This window comes from Ceratina calcarata, unplaced genomic scaffold, assembly GCF_001652005.2.
Source record: "Ceratina calcarata isolate Rehan_Ccalc_2016 unplaced genomic scaffold, ASM165200v1 scaffold435.2, whole genome shotgun sequence".
In the NCBI taxonomy this organism is placed as follows: Eukaryota; Metazoa; Arthropoda; class Insecta; order Hymenoptera; family Apidae; genus Ceratina; species Ceratina calcarata.
This window is the reverse complement of record NW_017167275.1, coordinates 184328-199996: the sequence shown is the minus strand read 5'-3', so window position 1 is coordinate 199996 and position 15669 is coordinate 184328. Positions and strand designations below refer to the sequence as shown.

Sequence of the window (15669 nt, the reverse complement as noted above, 5' to 3'; positions counted from 1 at the left end):
CTGCGAAACACGGGACGCTTGACAGCGTCATAAATAAACGCGCGCGTTTGTACAGGTAAATAAGTACGACGCGACCGTCTCCGAAACGGCGCGGCGCCTTCGATCATGTTTGCTCAGAGCTACGCACGTGTCACGATTGATCGCGGCGATGTCGCAACCGCATCGATTACGGAGCGACGAAGCTCGTTGAATTTTCACGAGGCAAGCAAAAGATTTGGAGGGAAGATCGACCGTCGAGGATGTATAAAAAAATACCCAGGGGACACCCGGGTTTGAACCGGGGACCTCTCGATCTGCAGTCGAATGCTCTACCACTGAGCTATATCCCCGACGACGGACAAAATTTTTCGAACGGCGTCGCGTCCCACGGACATTGGAAAAACTCGGCGAAGCGTCCTCGACAATATGAATCGACGTTTATTTGTCACGACTAGGCAAAGCTAGTCCATTACGATCGTGGTAACGATCTCCGCTTCGGTGCCTCGACTTCGAACGCTGGTTGCCGCCGAGCAGACCGCCGTCAAACCAGCCTGGTACCGTCATCTGTGCCGCGCTCGCTCAACTCTCGCCGCCGTCGTCGACGTCGTCGGTACGTACCGACGCCGCGAAAAGCTTGAAATTAAATGCGTGTTTCGCAACATTCAGCTGAAACGGGCAGCGAGGCGTAAAAAACGAAAGCGATACGTGTCCGATGCGCTCTTTTGATCAGCTCTCTCGCTCTCGAATCTCGTGGAAGAGTCGCATTCGACGAACGGGCAATTTACCTGGGTTTCGTGGACTTGTTCGCGATCGGCACAGAGGTGGCTGTTGCCCGTTTAAACGGCGCCCGCCCTCCCGAACCCACGGACATTCCGCTCCGAGCCTGAAACAGAATCGAGATTAAATGCGTCAGCTCGAGATTAGGAACTTACGAAGAGAAAACGCGATTACATCGTCGCCCCGTCCACGCGTCGTCCGCGAACGCGACTGTTCCGCGCATACGTACAAACGGACGCGCGCGTGCCCGTCCCCGGATCGACGACGACGCGGGCACATCGGCGAAACCGCAAGTGTGACATCCTTGACAAGGTGTCTTCTCTTACGAACGCGAATTCGATCTCGAGTCGACGGCGCCGTGGCGCGTGGCCACCGTACGAAACGTGCGTCGAACGATTATATGTAGAAACGAAGGCCGCCGCTCGGGAACACGACTGCGGTGCAACCGACGCGACGCCTCCGCGGATTCCCGATACACGCGAGCAGAGGCACGGTCCGCGAGTCTAGAAATATCGTGGGAACGAAACCGTTACCGTGTTCCCTCCTCCTAGGACGTCCAATATCTGTCGCAACATCTCCGGACGGTCCCCGCAGGTGGATCGCGCGAAGTCGATTATAATTAACTCTAGGTACTGTCCGTGTCGAATGAACTTTCACTGGTATCGCAAGCGAAACATTTCTCGGGCCGTGGCGAGAGCCGAAGCCGAACTGAGCCTACTTTATCGGTACGCGAAAACATCGACGGAATTCGAGGAGGTGCGATAAGAGGTACCTAAGTAAATCGGTCGCGATAAACCGAGGGATATCTACGACGTAGATAAACTGACGTACGAAACGGAACGAACAGCGTACGTTACCTTTGCCGAACGTTCGAACTCGTTAAAATAATGCGAATCCACGAGTCGATCTCCGGGACGCGCGTAGGTACAACGGGATCGAAGACAAATTCGAAAGACTTGGTTCTCGGAGGAGCCGAACGATCACCGTTTCCCTGGAGATTCGGCGGATGTTCAACAGATTTTCAGCGAACGAGTACACGCACTCGGGAGAGGTTCGATCAGAGGGGTACGTGTCCGTACGTGCGCGTAGCTGTAAAGGTTCATCGAACCTCGTGGCGCGTACGGGTTCTCGTCCTCCGCCAATAATAAAGATGCATACCCGGTACGTGGCTACGTTCTGCACATACGTGTACGTCTGAGTGAGTACTGCTCTGCACCGACGAGAACCGTGCAGGTACCGCATAGGCGCCGTGCTTCGTTGCAACCGTTGAACTCGATGGTCTTCGAATCGTTTCGGGCTTCGCACGAGAACCTGTAACGATGTACGAAAGTGGACGCTCGACGACCGACGCCAAAGGCGAAGCGAATCGTATCAACAGCTGGAAGTTACCTCCACGCTCGCGTTCCGCTGCGCCGTTCTCGATCGAGACGTTACGAACCATTTAAACCACACGCGAGTATCGAAACGTTCGGTTCGCGAAGCGCGCGTGCATGTGCACGACCGGTCAGCCGGTGCCGGTCACCGACAATGAGTCTCGCGCGATCCTTGTTCGTCGAAGGAATCGGAATTGTTGGGGAACGAGCGCGCGCGCGGATCGTTGCCCGATCGTTCTCGTGGAACCGAGTCTTGCGTAATTGGCAAATTGACGGGTCCGTCCGGGTGAACGCGCGTGGACGCGCGATTCCGATCGGCGCGAGACCGACGATCCCGCGTCCATCGTTTACCGGTGATCGCGAACGATACGCGCGCGGCCGTGACCCGAGGTCGACCCCACGGGGGAATTTTTCGTTCGCTTCGACGTCTTCGGCGTGGAGCGTGGTTCCCGTGGATTCCGTCCCGTCGCAGGGTGTGGCGACGAGATGCACGTTCCAGCGGCCTACACTTTGTCAACGGGAGCAGCAGCCGGGGTAACGAACATCGAGCGACCCACGCGCGGTTCGACGGGTCGCGCGGTCATCTTTGTCATCTACGGTGTTCCCTCGAGCTCGCTCGAGTAAGTGCGCCTCCACCCGCGCTATCACTCCTATGACCGGTCACCTCGCGCACTCGTCCGCGCGTACGTTGAAGCGTGACGGAAGGCGGTTGTGATCGCACCTGTACATGGGTATCCAATTTTGGTATCCGGTGATCGCAGCCGGCGGCAGCGTCGGCGGTGAACGAGAGAAGGAAAGAGCGCGAAATCGAAACTATCCGCGCGATTCGGCAGTTCAATGCGAACTGGCTGCGGCCGTGCCTCCGTCGTAGAGCGCACAGTGGCTGTGGCTACGTCCGTAGTCCATGCCATTCCATTTCTCGTTATTCCGCCGCTCTGTGACCTCTCCTGTCCTCCCTCCCTCCCTCTCTCGCCCGCTCTTTCTCTCTCGTTCGACTCGTCCCTTCGCCCGACCAGAGTCGCGCTCTCGTTACGCGAACGATCGGTCGCTCGATTTCTGACGGCGTCGTTCCTCTTCTCGATCGCTCCCGTCTCGGATGAGACGTGCAGGTCCGAATCGCAGCGTCAACGACGAAGAGGAAAGTCGACGGTGAACCGGCCATGTTGGTACCCGCGCGGCGTTAGAACGTAACGCGTAGCCTCGTTGAACGGAGGATACACGGTCGACTCGTAGAACCCCGTTCGCCGGCCACCTTGCGATTCGTCACGATGCATTGGAATTGGAAAAAAAAAGATCCGAGTCATCCTCGAAGCGATTTCGCGGTATTTCGCAGAGTGACACGAGAGAACGTGGTCACGGCTCATTTATCGGCCAGGCGCTGGAGTTGAAAAAGGTGCCGTGCAGAGAAATGGGCGCGATCCATCGCGTCGTCTCGTTGGCTCGGACGGCCTTGGTGCACGCGAACTAGGTGACCTTCCGAACTGATCGCCGCTAATTTCATTTGTCGTGCGTGTGCATTAGGTAACGTCGCGTCGCGAGTTCCCGCGCGCGCGCGCGCCGCTCGTACGACGAGCGTACGGATAACGGTCGCAGAAAACGTTCGAAAGCTCCCGTCGCGCTCCAAATCCAAATACCTGTTCGCCTCTCTACCCACCTGGCTTCATTACGGCTCGTAGCGTCCCACGTAGATCTAGCCACGGATCGCGCGGTTGGAATCCCGTGTTGCCTTCCCGATCCATCTTTCCTCGATTCCGATTCCACCCTCGTGTCACCCCCTGCAACATTCACACGTTCAGTCTTACCACGGATTTAAAGATGTTTGGAGATCGTCGTGTATACTTTTCGTTTCCTGAATCGGCCGACGAACGATCGTACGACACAGATGATCTCCGAATTTCTAGAGCACTGGTCGTGGGGGGTCGCAAGAGCTACTCACGGGACGATCAGCGAGCTACTCGGCTCTGTTTAAATCGTGTCGTCTATCAGGCATCTTCGAACGAATCGATGATCCGATGATCTCTTTTTCACGTTTCTCGCGATCGACGGGAGGAGAACGAACGAGACACCGCGTGCACCGCGTGCGAGTGTCCGCGACAGACTGGCGAGACCGAGACTGCCAGTCGCAATAATTCGCAGTGACGATGCGACGACGCATCGTCTTCTACTCGGATGGGTAAACTCGGATAGAAGGTAGAGATGGACGGATGCGGTGGCACGGGTAATCACTGTGAAGCGTGCAAATACACGCTTCACGCGTCGAACGTTGTCCACGGTCTCCCAACGAAAATGCTAATGCGTCCAGACGTTCGTCGGCGCATTAAGTTAAGTCGTATCTGTCGAAACGCGTCGACAAGGACGATAAAAAAGGATATCGATCGATCGGAATCGTCTCTCAGGCGATGGGTCGCAGTAATTCTTAGGTAACCGCGAGGGTGGGTCCGGCTGTCCCTGACCGACACCCGTGACTATACGTTACGAACCCGTTACGATCGTTTCGCGATTAACGATCGCCAACGAGAAATAATAATTTTGGAACGAATGAATCAGACGGGACGATTTTGGCTACCTGTCGAGGGTCAAACAAACGAAATTACATGGGCCGACATATGGCGATCGGCCGTGCTAGATAAGATACGCGTTCGATGAAATTGGACCAAGCCCCGACCGTGTCGAAGTTACGGCACGTTCCAAAAACGATACTCGTATGAATTGCGCGAGATCGGGGTAAACACTGAACGGGTGCGTTTTCGAGATCAACTTAATTTTGACTCTCGTTCCGACGCACCAAGTGGTCGCAGCGCGAAGGTAAGCGTCGAAAATAGTCGCGTTTCCGGCAACGCGAACCTAGACCTTGCTCGTAACTCGAGCAGCGGAACCGCGGCGACGCGCATCCAGCCGCAGGTGCGTGCAAGAGTCACACTCTGGCAAGTGCATCACAGCGAGTGCGAGTTCTACTGCCAAACTAGAGCGGTGTATGCTAAAGATAGGTCGGGGAACAGCGTGGCGTACCTACGACCGAGAGGAGAACCGGTGCGGGGGACAAGGGCGGCCTTGGCCTTACGAGTTTATATAACGAGGAAGCGCGAGAATCGCGAGCTCAGTCGCGCCGCGGGTTTCGATCCACCGATCCGATGCTCTGCTTGATCTCTCGAGGTACTCGCGTGCTTCGATCTTCGAAATATCCTTCTTCAGGAACGCGATCATGATAAACGTCTGTTCGCTCTGTTCACGCGTCGTTCGATAACTTGCACCGATAATTAAATTGACCGCGATATCCCCCGCTCCCCTTTCCTCTCCATTACGCGTTAGATATCTCGCGAGTCGTTTGAATTACGATCGAGGGAAATCGTAACTCGTTAATTGATTAATCGGTCATAGATCAGAGCGTTCAATCGGCAAGCTCTTGAGATCGCGAGGATGCGGTTCGTCGGAGGGTCAACTGGCTAGTCGTGTAAAGTACACTAGATCGATGAACAATTCGAGAGACGACGTGGTACGGTGCAGCGGCTGTGAACGTTTGCCGGGAAGAAGAGCGCGCGGTCGGATCGTTCGAACGTGACCACTGAGCGCGAGGGCAAGTGGTGGTGCTTCCGGTGTGCAGAGTAAAATCAAACTTCCGCCGCTCGGGAAATTGCATCGCATTGGTAAAACCAGAGGCCGAGAAACGTCCAAGGTCTCTGTTCGTCGTTATCGTTACCTATTTCTGGAGAACGACGTTTCACGCTCGACGGAGGGAACTGCTGTACGTTTCGCGGCGAGTCTAGGATCGGAAAAAGGCGATGCGTCCGATCGTGCTCTGGGCGTTGGTCGCCCTGATTGGCCGAGCGGAGTGCAAATGCAGCTTAGCACCGATCGTGGACGACGAACGCTCGATCGCCTACGTCTGCACGCACGGCGACCTCAACGACCTCGGGGAGATATCCAGCGAGGCCGATTGGATCGAGTTCACGGTGTCCAGGTTCCACGTGATCCCGGACTACGCGTTCTCCCGTTTCTCAAACCTGCGGAGACTATCCTTCTACAATTGCCGCGTGAACTTTATCGCCCCGAACGCGTTCTCCGGTTTGGACGGACTGGAATGGCTGATATTCCACGGCACCGGGATGCTCGTCGCCAGGACCGCTTGGTTCCTGCCGCTGTCCAACCTGAGACGACTCATCCTGGACAGGTAAACTGATCGTTGCGTAATCGCGCGCGAGACGATCGAACGGTCGGGCGCGCGAGTTCCGCGTGCTCTATTCTCGGGATCTATTTGGATTACGCGGAACGAATCGACCAAGGTAGGCATCGCGAGGGTCGACGCGAGGACGGCGGTGGCGCGAACAAAGGTCGACGATAGCGGCGACCCAGAATCTGAATACGATTCCAAGAAACGCGTCGTGGGACGAGAGAGCGCGCAGATTTACGCGAGAGACGCGGAAGCGTAGCGCGGCGTTTCCTTGTTTGAAACGGCAGCGCTCCCGCGCCTTAGTTAGAGCTGTTGGATAATAACTGTCGCGGCGGTTACGTAAAAATGATAATGAATCTCGTGACTGCAGCGAAGCGCGCCGGGATCGTTTACAGATGCGGCCTGGTCCACGTCGAGCCGGACATCTTCCGCATGCTGCCCAGACTGGAGGTCCTCGGTCTGCGCGACAACGATCTCGACTGCTTGCCGATCGAAGATTTCGAGTACTTGAGAACGCTCAAGACCGTACGCATCGACGGCAATCCTTGGGACTGCGAGTGCCGAGCGAGGCTCGACGAATACCTTCGATCGCGGTCCATCGTGCAGGAAGTAGAGTGCCGCAGGCAGGTTCATGTCTGCCGACGGTACCAATGCATGACTCCGATTCGATTTCCCGTTCTTCCCGCCGTTCTAACTGCACAGAGCACGCACGATTGGGAGAGGGCAAGTAGCGTAGTAAACGTTGGATCCTGGACGATCGCGTGCACGCGATCGTCCAGGATCCAAATTCGTCGATGAGCACCGGGTGTACGCTAACTTTGTCCGATTCCTCGTGTACGCAGGAACGCGCGGTCATTCGTGGGAACGAGTTCCAAACGAACGTGTTCACGTCCCTGGACAGGCTCCCGGATAAGACTGCGTGGATCGAGATCTCCGGCTTGACGATAGACGTTCTGCCGCGGTACGGGTTCTTCCGGTTCGGGAACAGCTTGCAAACGTTGGATCTGATCGATTGTCGCATCGCTACCATCGAGAACGAGGCCTTCGCCGGCTTGAACAAATTGCAACGGTTGTCCCTGGTCGGCAATCGGTTTCCGGTGTTGGGATCGGCCTGGTTCCGAAACCTCGTCAATCTCCAGCAGCTGATCTTGCAGCGAAACCAGATCGAGGAGATAGAGAGAACCGCGCTGTGGCACGTGGGCGGTAGTCTGCGTCATCTCGACGTTCGGGACAATCGTCTTCGATGCATCGCCGTCGGGGAGCTGGCCGAATTGAAAAAGCTGGAGAAACTGGACGCTACGGGAAATCCATGGCTGTGCGCTTGTCGTAGGAATCTACAGGAATTCCTCACGCAGAGGAACGTCGGGTTCGAGATCAACGCGGGTGGATGCTACGAGACCGAGAGCGAAATCCCAGGTGGCACCACCGGATGGGGACAGCAACAGGTAACGCGCCAATTTCTCACGCGATCTCATGTACGCGTACATCGTACGAACACGTAACGAGTAATTTTTATGTTCTACTTACACTTTAGACGATCGTGCAGAACGCCACTCTCACTAGCGGGAAAGTGCACTGGACTTCCTTCGAGGACACCCTCCACCAAACGAACGTTTCGGTGATCGTCAGACCGCCGCCTTCGATTCCTCCGCCCCATCGGCCGACGATCAGCGTGGTGACGCCCCAGCCTCCGGTTTACGCGAGCACTTGCTACCCTGAAGGAACGATCGACGGTTACAAAACGATCTATGTCTGTCGCGCGATCACCTCGATAGAAGACGTGAACGCGGTGCCCCGCAACGCGCACACGATTCGCGTTATTCTGTCCAACATCCAGACGATTCCCGCGCGATCTTTCGTACTTTTCGACGGCCACTTGACGAGACTAGAGCTTCGAGACTGCGGCATTCGAACGATCAAATCACACGCATTCGCTGGCCTGTACAACTTGGAGTATCTGTCGCTCCGCGACAATCAACTCGAGACCATCACCGTGGACATGGTCCAGGACCTCCGTAATCTACGTCATCTCGATCTATCGCACAACAGTATACATCGAATATCAAACGATGCGTTCGACCGGCTACCTTACCTCGTTCATCTGGACGTCTCCTCGAACGTTATGAACTGCATCAGCGTCGAGTACATGGCCCAACGTTTGCGCTACTTGCACTCCTTGAACGTAGCCGACAACCCTTGGAGCTGCCTGTGCGCCAGGAAGCTGGCCGAGTTCTTGGACGACCGGCGCGTCCAGTACGACGAGAAGTCGTTGCTGTGGAAAGAGGATTGTTTCGCACATCCGACCCCGAGGCCAGGGGTCACCATCAGGCCCACGGTTCCGACGATCCCGTTCACTACTACTCTCACACCGATTTCGACGGAGACCGTTACGGGAAACTGCACCGCTCGCGAAGATCGCGCGGGAATTCGGTACCAGTGCGCTGGCGGTAATTTGCTGCTGTTGCAATCGATACCGCCAGAGGTGACTGCTATCGAATTTTACGACGGTCATCTCCCGCTAATCACTTCCGATTGTTTCTCGAAATTCGTCAATCTCCGGGAACTTATTATTAGAAATTCTGGCTTGATCAACATCGAGCAGGGCGCGTTCAATAATTTGAAACGGTTAGAGAACCTGACGATCCAGGATAACCCGTTGGAAACGATCGAATCGTCCTGGTTCGTCTTCGAGAATCTCGACAGGTTAGACTTACGTGGAAACTCGATCAAGTTCATCGAACCTGGATTGTTTCGATACTTGAAGCGATTGACTTACTTGAACTTGGAGGGAAACGATTTGCGATGCATCTTCAGTAGCGACTTGAACGAGATGCCGAACGTTTACGTAGTTCAATTTTCCGGTAATCCTTTGAAGTGGCGGTGCAGGGTCGAACTGGAGCAGTTCTTGGAAGCTAGGAAGATCCGGTTCACGGTGATCGAGAATTCCTGCGAAGGAAAGAAGCTGGTAAGAAATCTTTTGTTGGTGAACAAAACGGACGGCTCTTTCGATTGTCCATCGGATTGTTCGACGGCTACCAGTACGATAGATCGTCGTTTCTTCGTTGTATTTCTCCTGTCGTTGATAACGCTGGCCTACTAATTGTTCGCCGATATTCGAATACTTAATTAAGTATACAGTACAACGTCATGTGTTCATTCGTCACAAAACGCGTTCTGCACCGGTTAGGAGATTTTTGTTTTTGTACATAATACGTAACGTAATGCGTCATTAATGTTCTTAATCCAAATTGAAGCGTGATAAACATTTTGCAACGCAGAGCTTAGCAAGTTTAACAATGATTTATTAAATGCGTGTACACATTTACGTACACGTGCACCGACATAAAAATGGTAGCTGCCGAAACCGTGGGACCAGAGCATCTCTATAGTACGTACTTTTTTAACTCACTATTCCTGATTAGCTACTTGTTAGCGTTACGTGCCATACTTCGTGCTGTATTAAATTGTCGTACGTATTTGTTGTAAACTATATTTTAAATCGTTCGTTGGGAAACGTTCGTCACACCGGCGATGTGTCGTCTCGGGTCGTACGTGTGAACAAGTAGAGTCGCGTTCGGAAGATACAGCGACGGACAGCAGCTATGGAGAAACGGGGTCTAGGTCGATGCGGCATCGATTAACTTACGCTTATAGGTAGGTCTTGCGATTAGCGATTGCACAAATAAATGTATGTATAATTTTAAAAATTAACGGCATTTTTAATGGCGCCATTTTGTAAAACCTTGAAGGCCCGGCTAGCTCAGACGGTAGAGCATGAGACTCTTAATCTCAGGGTCGTGGGTTCGAGCCCCACGTTGGGCGAATTTCTTTTTGCGAATTAACAGAGATACCAAACGTCTGTTTAGGTAAATGGTGGTGAGGTATCGTTCATCCCCGCATCTCATTTTGCATCATTCGAGAACGTAACTTTTGTTAGACAGAAAGTAAGTACAGGGGACGTCGGACGGTTCCAAGTTCAGCGCCACGAGGAGGACCGAGGTGCAGTGTGTCTGTACATCTTCTCGGTGGTTCGGTTCATTCAGTTCAGTTCTTTTACACAAAGAGGTCGTACGCAAACGTAACCTGCATCCGTTTCGTCTATTCTCCTCGCAGAGAAAACGGACGTTCAGTTAAAACAAATTAAAATAGTATCGCGCGCTAATTAAACACACGCTTTACCGAAAATAGAACGAACCGTGACAGAGGAATTCTCGTGTACCGTTCGTTGTTACTCTATTTATTCTGTAATTTCGAAAATGGCTTTGAAAAAAGACTTGCGACTATTGTTGAAGCCGTATTATTTGATAAACATTTTACTCAGCCTCTCGTACGTCGTCTGCAAGCGTGTTCCGATCGTGTGCAATTACGTATTCGCACAATCCGAGTGCGAACTCGATGGGGTGAGTTCTTTTAACAGCAAAGCGATTTTCTCCCACAGAACGTTCTGTTAATTATTCGTATGTTCACGCAGAGGGAAACGGAGATTCTATTTTTTCTTATAATAGTCATAATGATGAGGACGAAAAAGACCGGTAGCGTTACCATGATAAGTTACCTGTCGTCCAGCTTCGTATATACCAAAGTTGCCAATTTAATTCTTTGGTTTTACGCGGACGTCCGTATGGGAATAATGTTCGCCATCGTATTGATCTGTACGTGCTTCTTCGCATGCACTCTCGCGTGCAAATGTGCATCCGTTTATAACTGAACGATTGTAGTGTGCGGTTTACTGTTCCCCGAACCGACTTATCAAGGGCCAGAGAAAGTGACTTATCTGAGAGGTACGAACGGTCTGCAAGAGGAGCTGCAACGCGATACGAGAGTCGTTTGGTTGGTCGCGTTTTACACAGCCTGGAACCCAGCTTGTGTCAACTTCGCGCCGATATTCTCGGAGCTTTCGGCAGAGTTCGTAGACGTTACTTACGCTCGTACGTATAAGCCCGACAGTTCCCTGGAATAACATCTCCTGCGTTTGCAGATACGCTTTAGACAATCTAAAATTTGGTAAGGTAGACATAGGAAGGTATCCGGACGCCGGAGCAAAGTATCACGTTAGCGATGCTAGTACGAGCAAACAGCTCCCGACTCTGATCTTGTTCAGAGACGGGAAAGAGGTCGAAAGACGTCCGCACGAGGCTCGCAAGGGCAAACTGGTCAAATTTCTCTTCTCCTTGGTGCGTTGAACACAGTCTATATCTTTCTTCGTATCCTTCGCACTCCATCGAACAAGAGGGTTCGTTTTATAGGATAACATAAAAGCAGCCTTCGATCTCAATAACGTTTACAAGGACTGTAAGAAGAACCCGATCAAAAGGAAAGAAAGGAAAGAGAAGAAAGCGGTGAAGGCGGACTGATACCCCGGTCATCGTTTCTAGATCACGTTTGTTAATCGATCGTTAACGATGTCATAGCATTGCCGAACGTTCTGATCGAAGACACAACTTCTGAATAATGGGCGTAATCGCGGGTGTCTCGCGCGCAAATTTAGAACACAGGTTTGTAAATAATCTCGTTTATACTTTCCGTCGTACGCATTTCGGGCACTGCCGTATACCCTTAACAAACAATCTACTCGGTATCGATACATACGGAAAGAGGTGATCTATTCACGAAAGAAACAGAGGAGATGACAAAGTACCAGGTGCGTAAAACACACACAGTTGATAGGAAACCGACACTGATGGCTTTTAGTTGAATCGCGCATACATCGAATGCGATACTGCAGTCTTAATTAAATAAACGATTATCAAAATAATTAATATATGTACGATTGCGTGGTGTAAAAGTTTATTGTACAGGCGGCCAAATGGACGCGACGTTACAGTGCGCGGATTCCGGTAACCATTTTTGGTAAGCCGATAGGAGGACTGAAATTAGTATTAGATTTTAATTACGTGTCTGTAGAAAATATACATATACGTATACTCACAATTTCTATCTGCCTTCCAAGTCTCCAGCAACTTTTCTTTCGACATGATTCCGTGAGAGAGTAATAACTGTGTCACCTCTTGTACTCGTGGTATCAATCTGAAGCGAACGAAACAAGTATTTCCATCGAGTCAGAACAAAATAGTTCTGTACACGGTATCAAAGTCTTACTTGGCCCACGTCTTGTTGATACTCTGGGGCGTCGACAGCAACGAGGGGACGAATCGTTTCAATTTCGGGCAAACTTGTCCGTCCAAAAAGAAACACGCAAACCATTTGACTCCGTCAACCGACAACGGATACTCTGTTTCTATCACCGGCAACTTCCAACCGGCTCTTCCAAACGTTCCGGTTATATTGCACATCACCTTCCCGGTCTCCGCGTCGTATCTGTATCAAACCACTCACGTAGCCAGTCGTTTAAATAACAGTTAGATCGGAAAAAACAGAGTGATCGAACCTTGGCGGTGGATCGGTCAATGGTTCTCCGAGTTGACACAAAGAAGGAGCAAATTTAGGTAGCCATTCCGGTTCTATAGCCGTGACCCCACGCATGTACATTTTGTTTGTCTCGTATATTTCCTGGTAAACCACCCACTCCGGGCAGGTTCTCCGGAGAACGCAAGAAGAATGTGCGAACACCGGGTCCTCCATGTCCATGGTCCTAAACAAAATACCCGTACATGTCTACACGTTCAGCAATGATTTCCTGGACATCGCAATTCTCACTTGTAGGCATATTTCCATTTGGTCTTATCCTCCTCTTCGTTGACTTCGTCCGGCATTACTTTCCTCGCGACTCGATCGCCCATACCAGCAAGGACTATTTGTCGGAGCAACTTGGCCTCCGCGTCGATCGGAGGCTTCATTCTAATCAGAAATTTACTATGAATCTATCTATCGTACCGATGTAGACGACCAGACTTTACGACACAACGTACCGAGGATCGATGGTGAGATTCAAGGACTGAATGTTCAAATTGATCTCGTTCGTTAGCTGCTGTCGGAGTTTTCGGATTTCCACGATTGCTTTGTGTCGCAGACCGTGTTCCTCGCAGAAGGAGAGTAACATTCCTTTGGTTCCGGCGTATTCCGCGGCTCCCACCGCTCTGATCAGGACCATAGGATCACCTGGCGCGATACCTTTAGATTAATAATATTCGCGATCCACACACACGTACCTGTAATAATAAAAGTCGCATACCGAGAAGCAAACTGTTCCCTGTGCCAGCCCAGGTGCGTCTCATTTGCGTCCACCTGGTCCTTGAACCACCACCGTCCATCTCGAACGCTTCTATCAACACTTCTTGCACGGACAGTGCGGCTACCATGCACACCGTGTATCCGAGGAGATCGTACTGATGCGAGAGAGCCAACATTTTTCCGTAACGCGGTGCAACTGGAAATGAGGCGATGCTACGGCCGAGCGGCGTTACTTTGGCACTGTAAGAGTCCTCCTTGTCCGCCGGTGGCTTTTCCAGAGCTCCGAGTATCGCGAGCCTCTTCTCGGCCATCTTCAGTTGTACGATGTCCGGTGGCGTTGGAAACGGGAAATTGACGACTTTGTCTATGTTCATCACCTTCATCTGTAGCAGCAGATCGTCCACAGGTTTCCTCCGTATCTCTGACTCGCCGTACTGTTCGAACTGGTCGTTGAAAACCGCCGACGAGTATAATCTGTAACAATGCCCGGGACCGGTTCTACCGCTTCTCCCGGCGCGCTGATTAGCAGACGCTTTGCTCGTGAAACTGATTCTGTACGTGCTCACTCCCGTCACCTTATCGTACATCCTCATCTTGCAACGTCCGCAGTCGATCACGTACTTTATGTTGGGTATGGTCAAAGAAGTTTCTGCCACGTTCGTGGACACCACGCAGAGACGATGACCCTCCGGGGGTGGCTCGAACACCCTTGCTTGCTTGTAACTCGGAAGAAGGGAATACAATGGTAGGACCCACAGCGGCTGTGCGTTAGCACAAGCCTTCAGATCGATCACGTCCTCATCCTCTTCCTCGTCCTCGTCCAAGTCTTCTCCGATCTCGTCATCGTCCGCGTCGATCAAGTCCTCGTGAGTGTCACCGATGGGAATCGCGGAGTAATCGTCCAGATCGATATCTGGTAGATGTACCCGCTTCTTCTCTCGTAATTTGTTATAGCGGATCGCTTCTTTGCAACGGTAATCCTCGTCGCTGTCACCGTTATCATCCTCGTCCTTCTCTTCGACACTTTCCTCTTCCTTCGAGAAGCATTCGTCTGTTTGCGGTTCCTCACTCTCCGTTTTATTTTTCTTATTCTTATTCTTATTCTTCTTATTCTTATTCGCCTTCTTCGTGGAAAAAGCCTTGCGTAATTTACGAACCAGAAAATTCACTTCATGCTGCCCCGTCAAAAATATCAAGATACCGCCGTCCGGAAGGCGAGTGTGTATTTTAACAGCTTTTTTTAACGCATCGGAGACGTAATTAGTACTCGTCCTTCTGTTGAAGTGTATAGTAACAGGAAACTGTCGCGATTCCACGGTTAACACCGGCGGCTTCACTTTAAACAATTTAGCATTCTCTACGAACTCCTCGACGCGTAACGTAGCCGACATGATCACGAGTCTCAACGGGTCATTCTTTTTATTTCGAAGCGGTACGATCCGTGACAACAGTCCGATTAAAATGTCAGTGTATACGCTTCGTTCGTGCGCTTCGTCCAGAATGATGACCGAATATTTCGTCAATAAAAAGTCCTAGAACGGTAAAAGGTAATACAATGTGTGACCCGGGTCCTGATCCAGTCCAGGTTTTTACAAGGAATGCCTACGTACCGTTTGTATCTCCTTCAACAGGACACCGTCGGTCATGAATTTCACTTTCGTCTCTGGCGTGACGTTACCCTCGAAACGAATCAAGTAAGAAACCTCCTTCTCGGTAAGATTCATCTCTTCGGCCACGCGTTTGCTCATAGACGTCGCAGCCACTCTTCTAGGCTCCGTTACTCCGATCAACTTCTCACGAGCGTAACCAGCTTCGTAGAGAAACTGCGGCACCTGGGTCGTTTTCCCACTGCCGGTTTCGCCAGTGATGATCACCACCGGGTTTTCATTGATCGCTTCCACGATCGCTTGCTCCTCCGCCACTACTGGCAATTTTAATCTATTCGCTTGTATCTCCGGTTTCCTTTGCAACGTTACGAATACCGCAGGACTTTTCTCGATCGTAGCTTTCTCGACAGCATTCGCAGCGGTCGGCTTCTTTTCTTCAACGATACCTTCCGTTATACTTTTAGCCTCTTCCACTTCCTCTATCATTTTCCTATCTTCTAGATCGCTCTTCTCTATTCCCGCATCGGATTCGGTTTCACTCTCGCTGGACTCCTGAAACGAATCGCTGTTAAAAATCTATATGGATGTCGCAGGTATCGTTAAGGACATATAGACAAAGTTGGAAGAAACAACT

The 15669-nt window shown here is 51.7% G+C and overlaps 3 protein-coding genes and 2 non-coding genes across 5 annotated transcripts in view; 3 read left to right on the top strand and 2 right to left on the bottom strand.

Moving 5' to 3' along the window:
• Nucleotides 1-257: 257 nt before the first annotated feature.
• TRNAC-GCA (transfer RNA cysteine (anticodon GCA)) lies at nt 258-329 on the bottom strand. The gene has a single exon. It is a non-coding gene; the product is annotated as a tRNA-Cys (tRNA).
• Nucleotides 330-5229: 4900 nt separating this feature from the next.
• On the top strand, nt 5230-10008 carry LOC108626967 (slit homolog 1 protein). The gene is made up of 5 exons (XM_018027962.2): nt 5230-5282; nt 5508-6297; nt 6693-7020; nt 7140-7742; nt 7832-10008. Exons 2-5 carry the CDS (start codon nt 5909-5911, stop codon nt 9395-9397), a joined length of 2886 nt encoding a protein of 961 aa, XP_017883451.1. The 5' UTR covers nt 5230-5282; nt 5508-5908; the 3' UTR covers nt 9398-10008.
• Nucleotides 10009-10046: 38 nt separating this feature from the next.
• TRNAK-CUU (transfer RNA lysine (anticodon CUU)) lies at nt 10047-10119 on the top strand. Its single transcript has one exon. It is a non-coding gene; the product is annotated as a tRNA-Lys (tRNA).
• A 434-nt stretch (nt 10120-10553) lies between these two features.
• On the top strand, nt 10554-12056 carry LOC108626969 (thioredoxin-related transmembrane protein 2 homolog). Its single transcript, XM_018027963.2, has 5 exons — nt 10554-10697; nt 10769-10949; nt 11016-11202; nt 11276-11471; nt 11544-12056. The coding sequence occupies exons 1-5, from the start codon at nt 10554-10556 to the stop codon at nt 11649-11651; spliced, it is 816 nt and encodes a 271-aa protein (XP_017883452.1). The 3' UTR covers nt 11652-12056.
• kz (putative ATP-dependent RNA helicase kurz) overlaps nt 11794-15669 on the bottom strand; it is a 5018-nt gene continuing 1142 nt past the window's right edge. Inside the window, exons 4-11 of the mRNA XM_018027961.2 lie at nt 15039-15587; nt 13430-14960; nt 13167-13356; nt 12955-13095; nt 12686-12889; nt 12397-12615; nt 12227-12324; nt 11794-12164 (exon numbers count right to left, since the gene is read on the bottom strand). Coding sequence (XP_017883450.1) covers nt 12085-12164; nt 12227-12324; nt 12397-12615; nt 12686-12889; nt 12955-13095; nt 13167-13356; nt 13430-14960; nt 15039-15587 — 3012 coding nt within the window. The 3' untranslated portion in view covers nt 11794-12084. The remainder of the gene's footprint in view (nt 12165-12226; nt 12325-12396; nt 12616-12685; nt 12890-12954; nt 13096-13166; nt 13357-13429; nt 14961-15038; nt 15588-15669) is intronic.

What these genes read in the sequence shown, in the direction of transcription:
- LOC108626969 (XM_018027963.2), top strand. Translation starts at nt 10,554, where the DNA reads ATGGCTTTGAAAAAAGACTTGCGACTATTGTTGAAGCCGTATTATTTG. An exon ending in TTCTCGGAGCTTTCGGCAGA is followed by an intron (nt 11,203 to 11,275) that starts GTTCGTAGACGT and finishes CTGCGTTTGCAG; the next exon opens with ATACGCTTTAGACAATCTAA. An exon ending in TCAAATTTCTCTTCTCCTTG is followed by an intron (nt 11,472 to 11,543) that starts GTGCGTTGAACA and finishes TTCGTTTTATAG; the next exon opens with GATAACATAAAAGCAGCCTT.
- LOC108626967 (XM_018027962.2), top strand. Translation starts at nt 5,909, where the DNA reads ATGCGTCCGATCGTGCTCTGGGCGTTGGTCGCCCTGATTGGCCGAGCG. An exon ending in AGACGACTCATCCTGGACAG is followed by an intron (nt 6,298 to 6,692) that starts GTAAACTGATCG and finishes GATCGTTTACAG; the next exon opens with ATGCGGCCTGGTCCACGTCG. An exon ending in GCACGCACGATTGGGAGAGG is followed by an intron (nt 7,021 to 7,139) that starts GCAAGTAGCGTA and finishes TCGTGTACGCAG; the next exon opens with GAACGCGCGGTCATTCGTGG.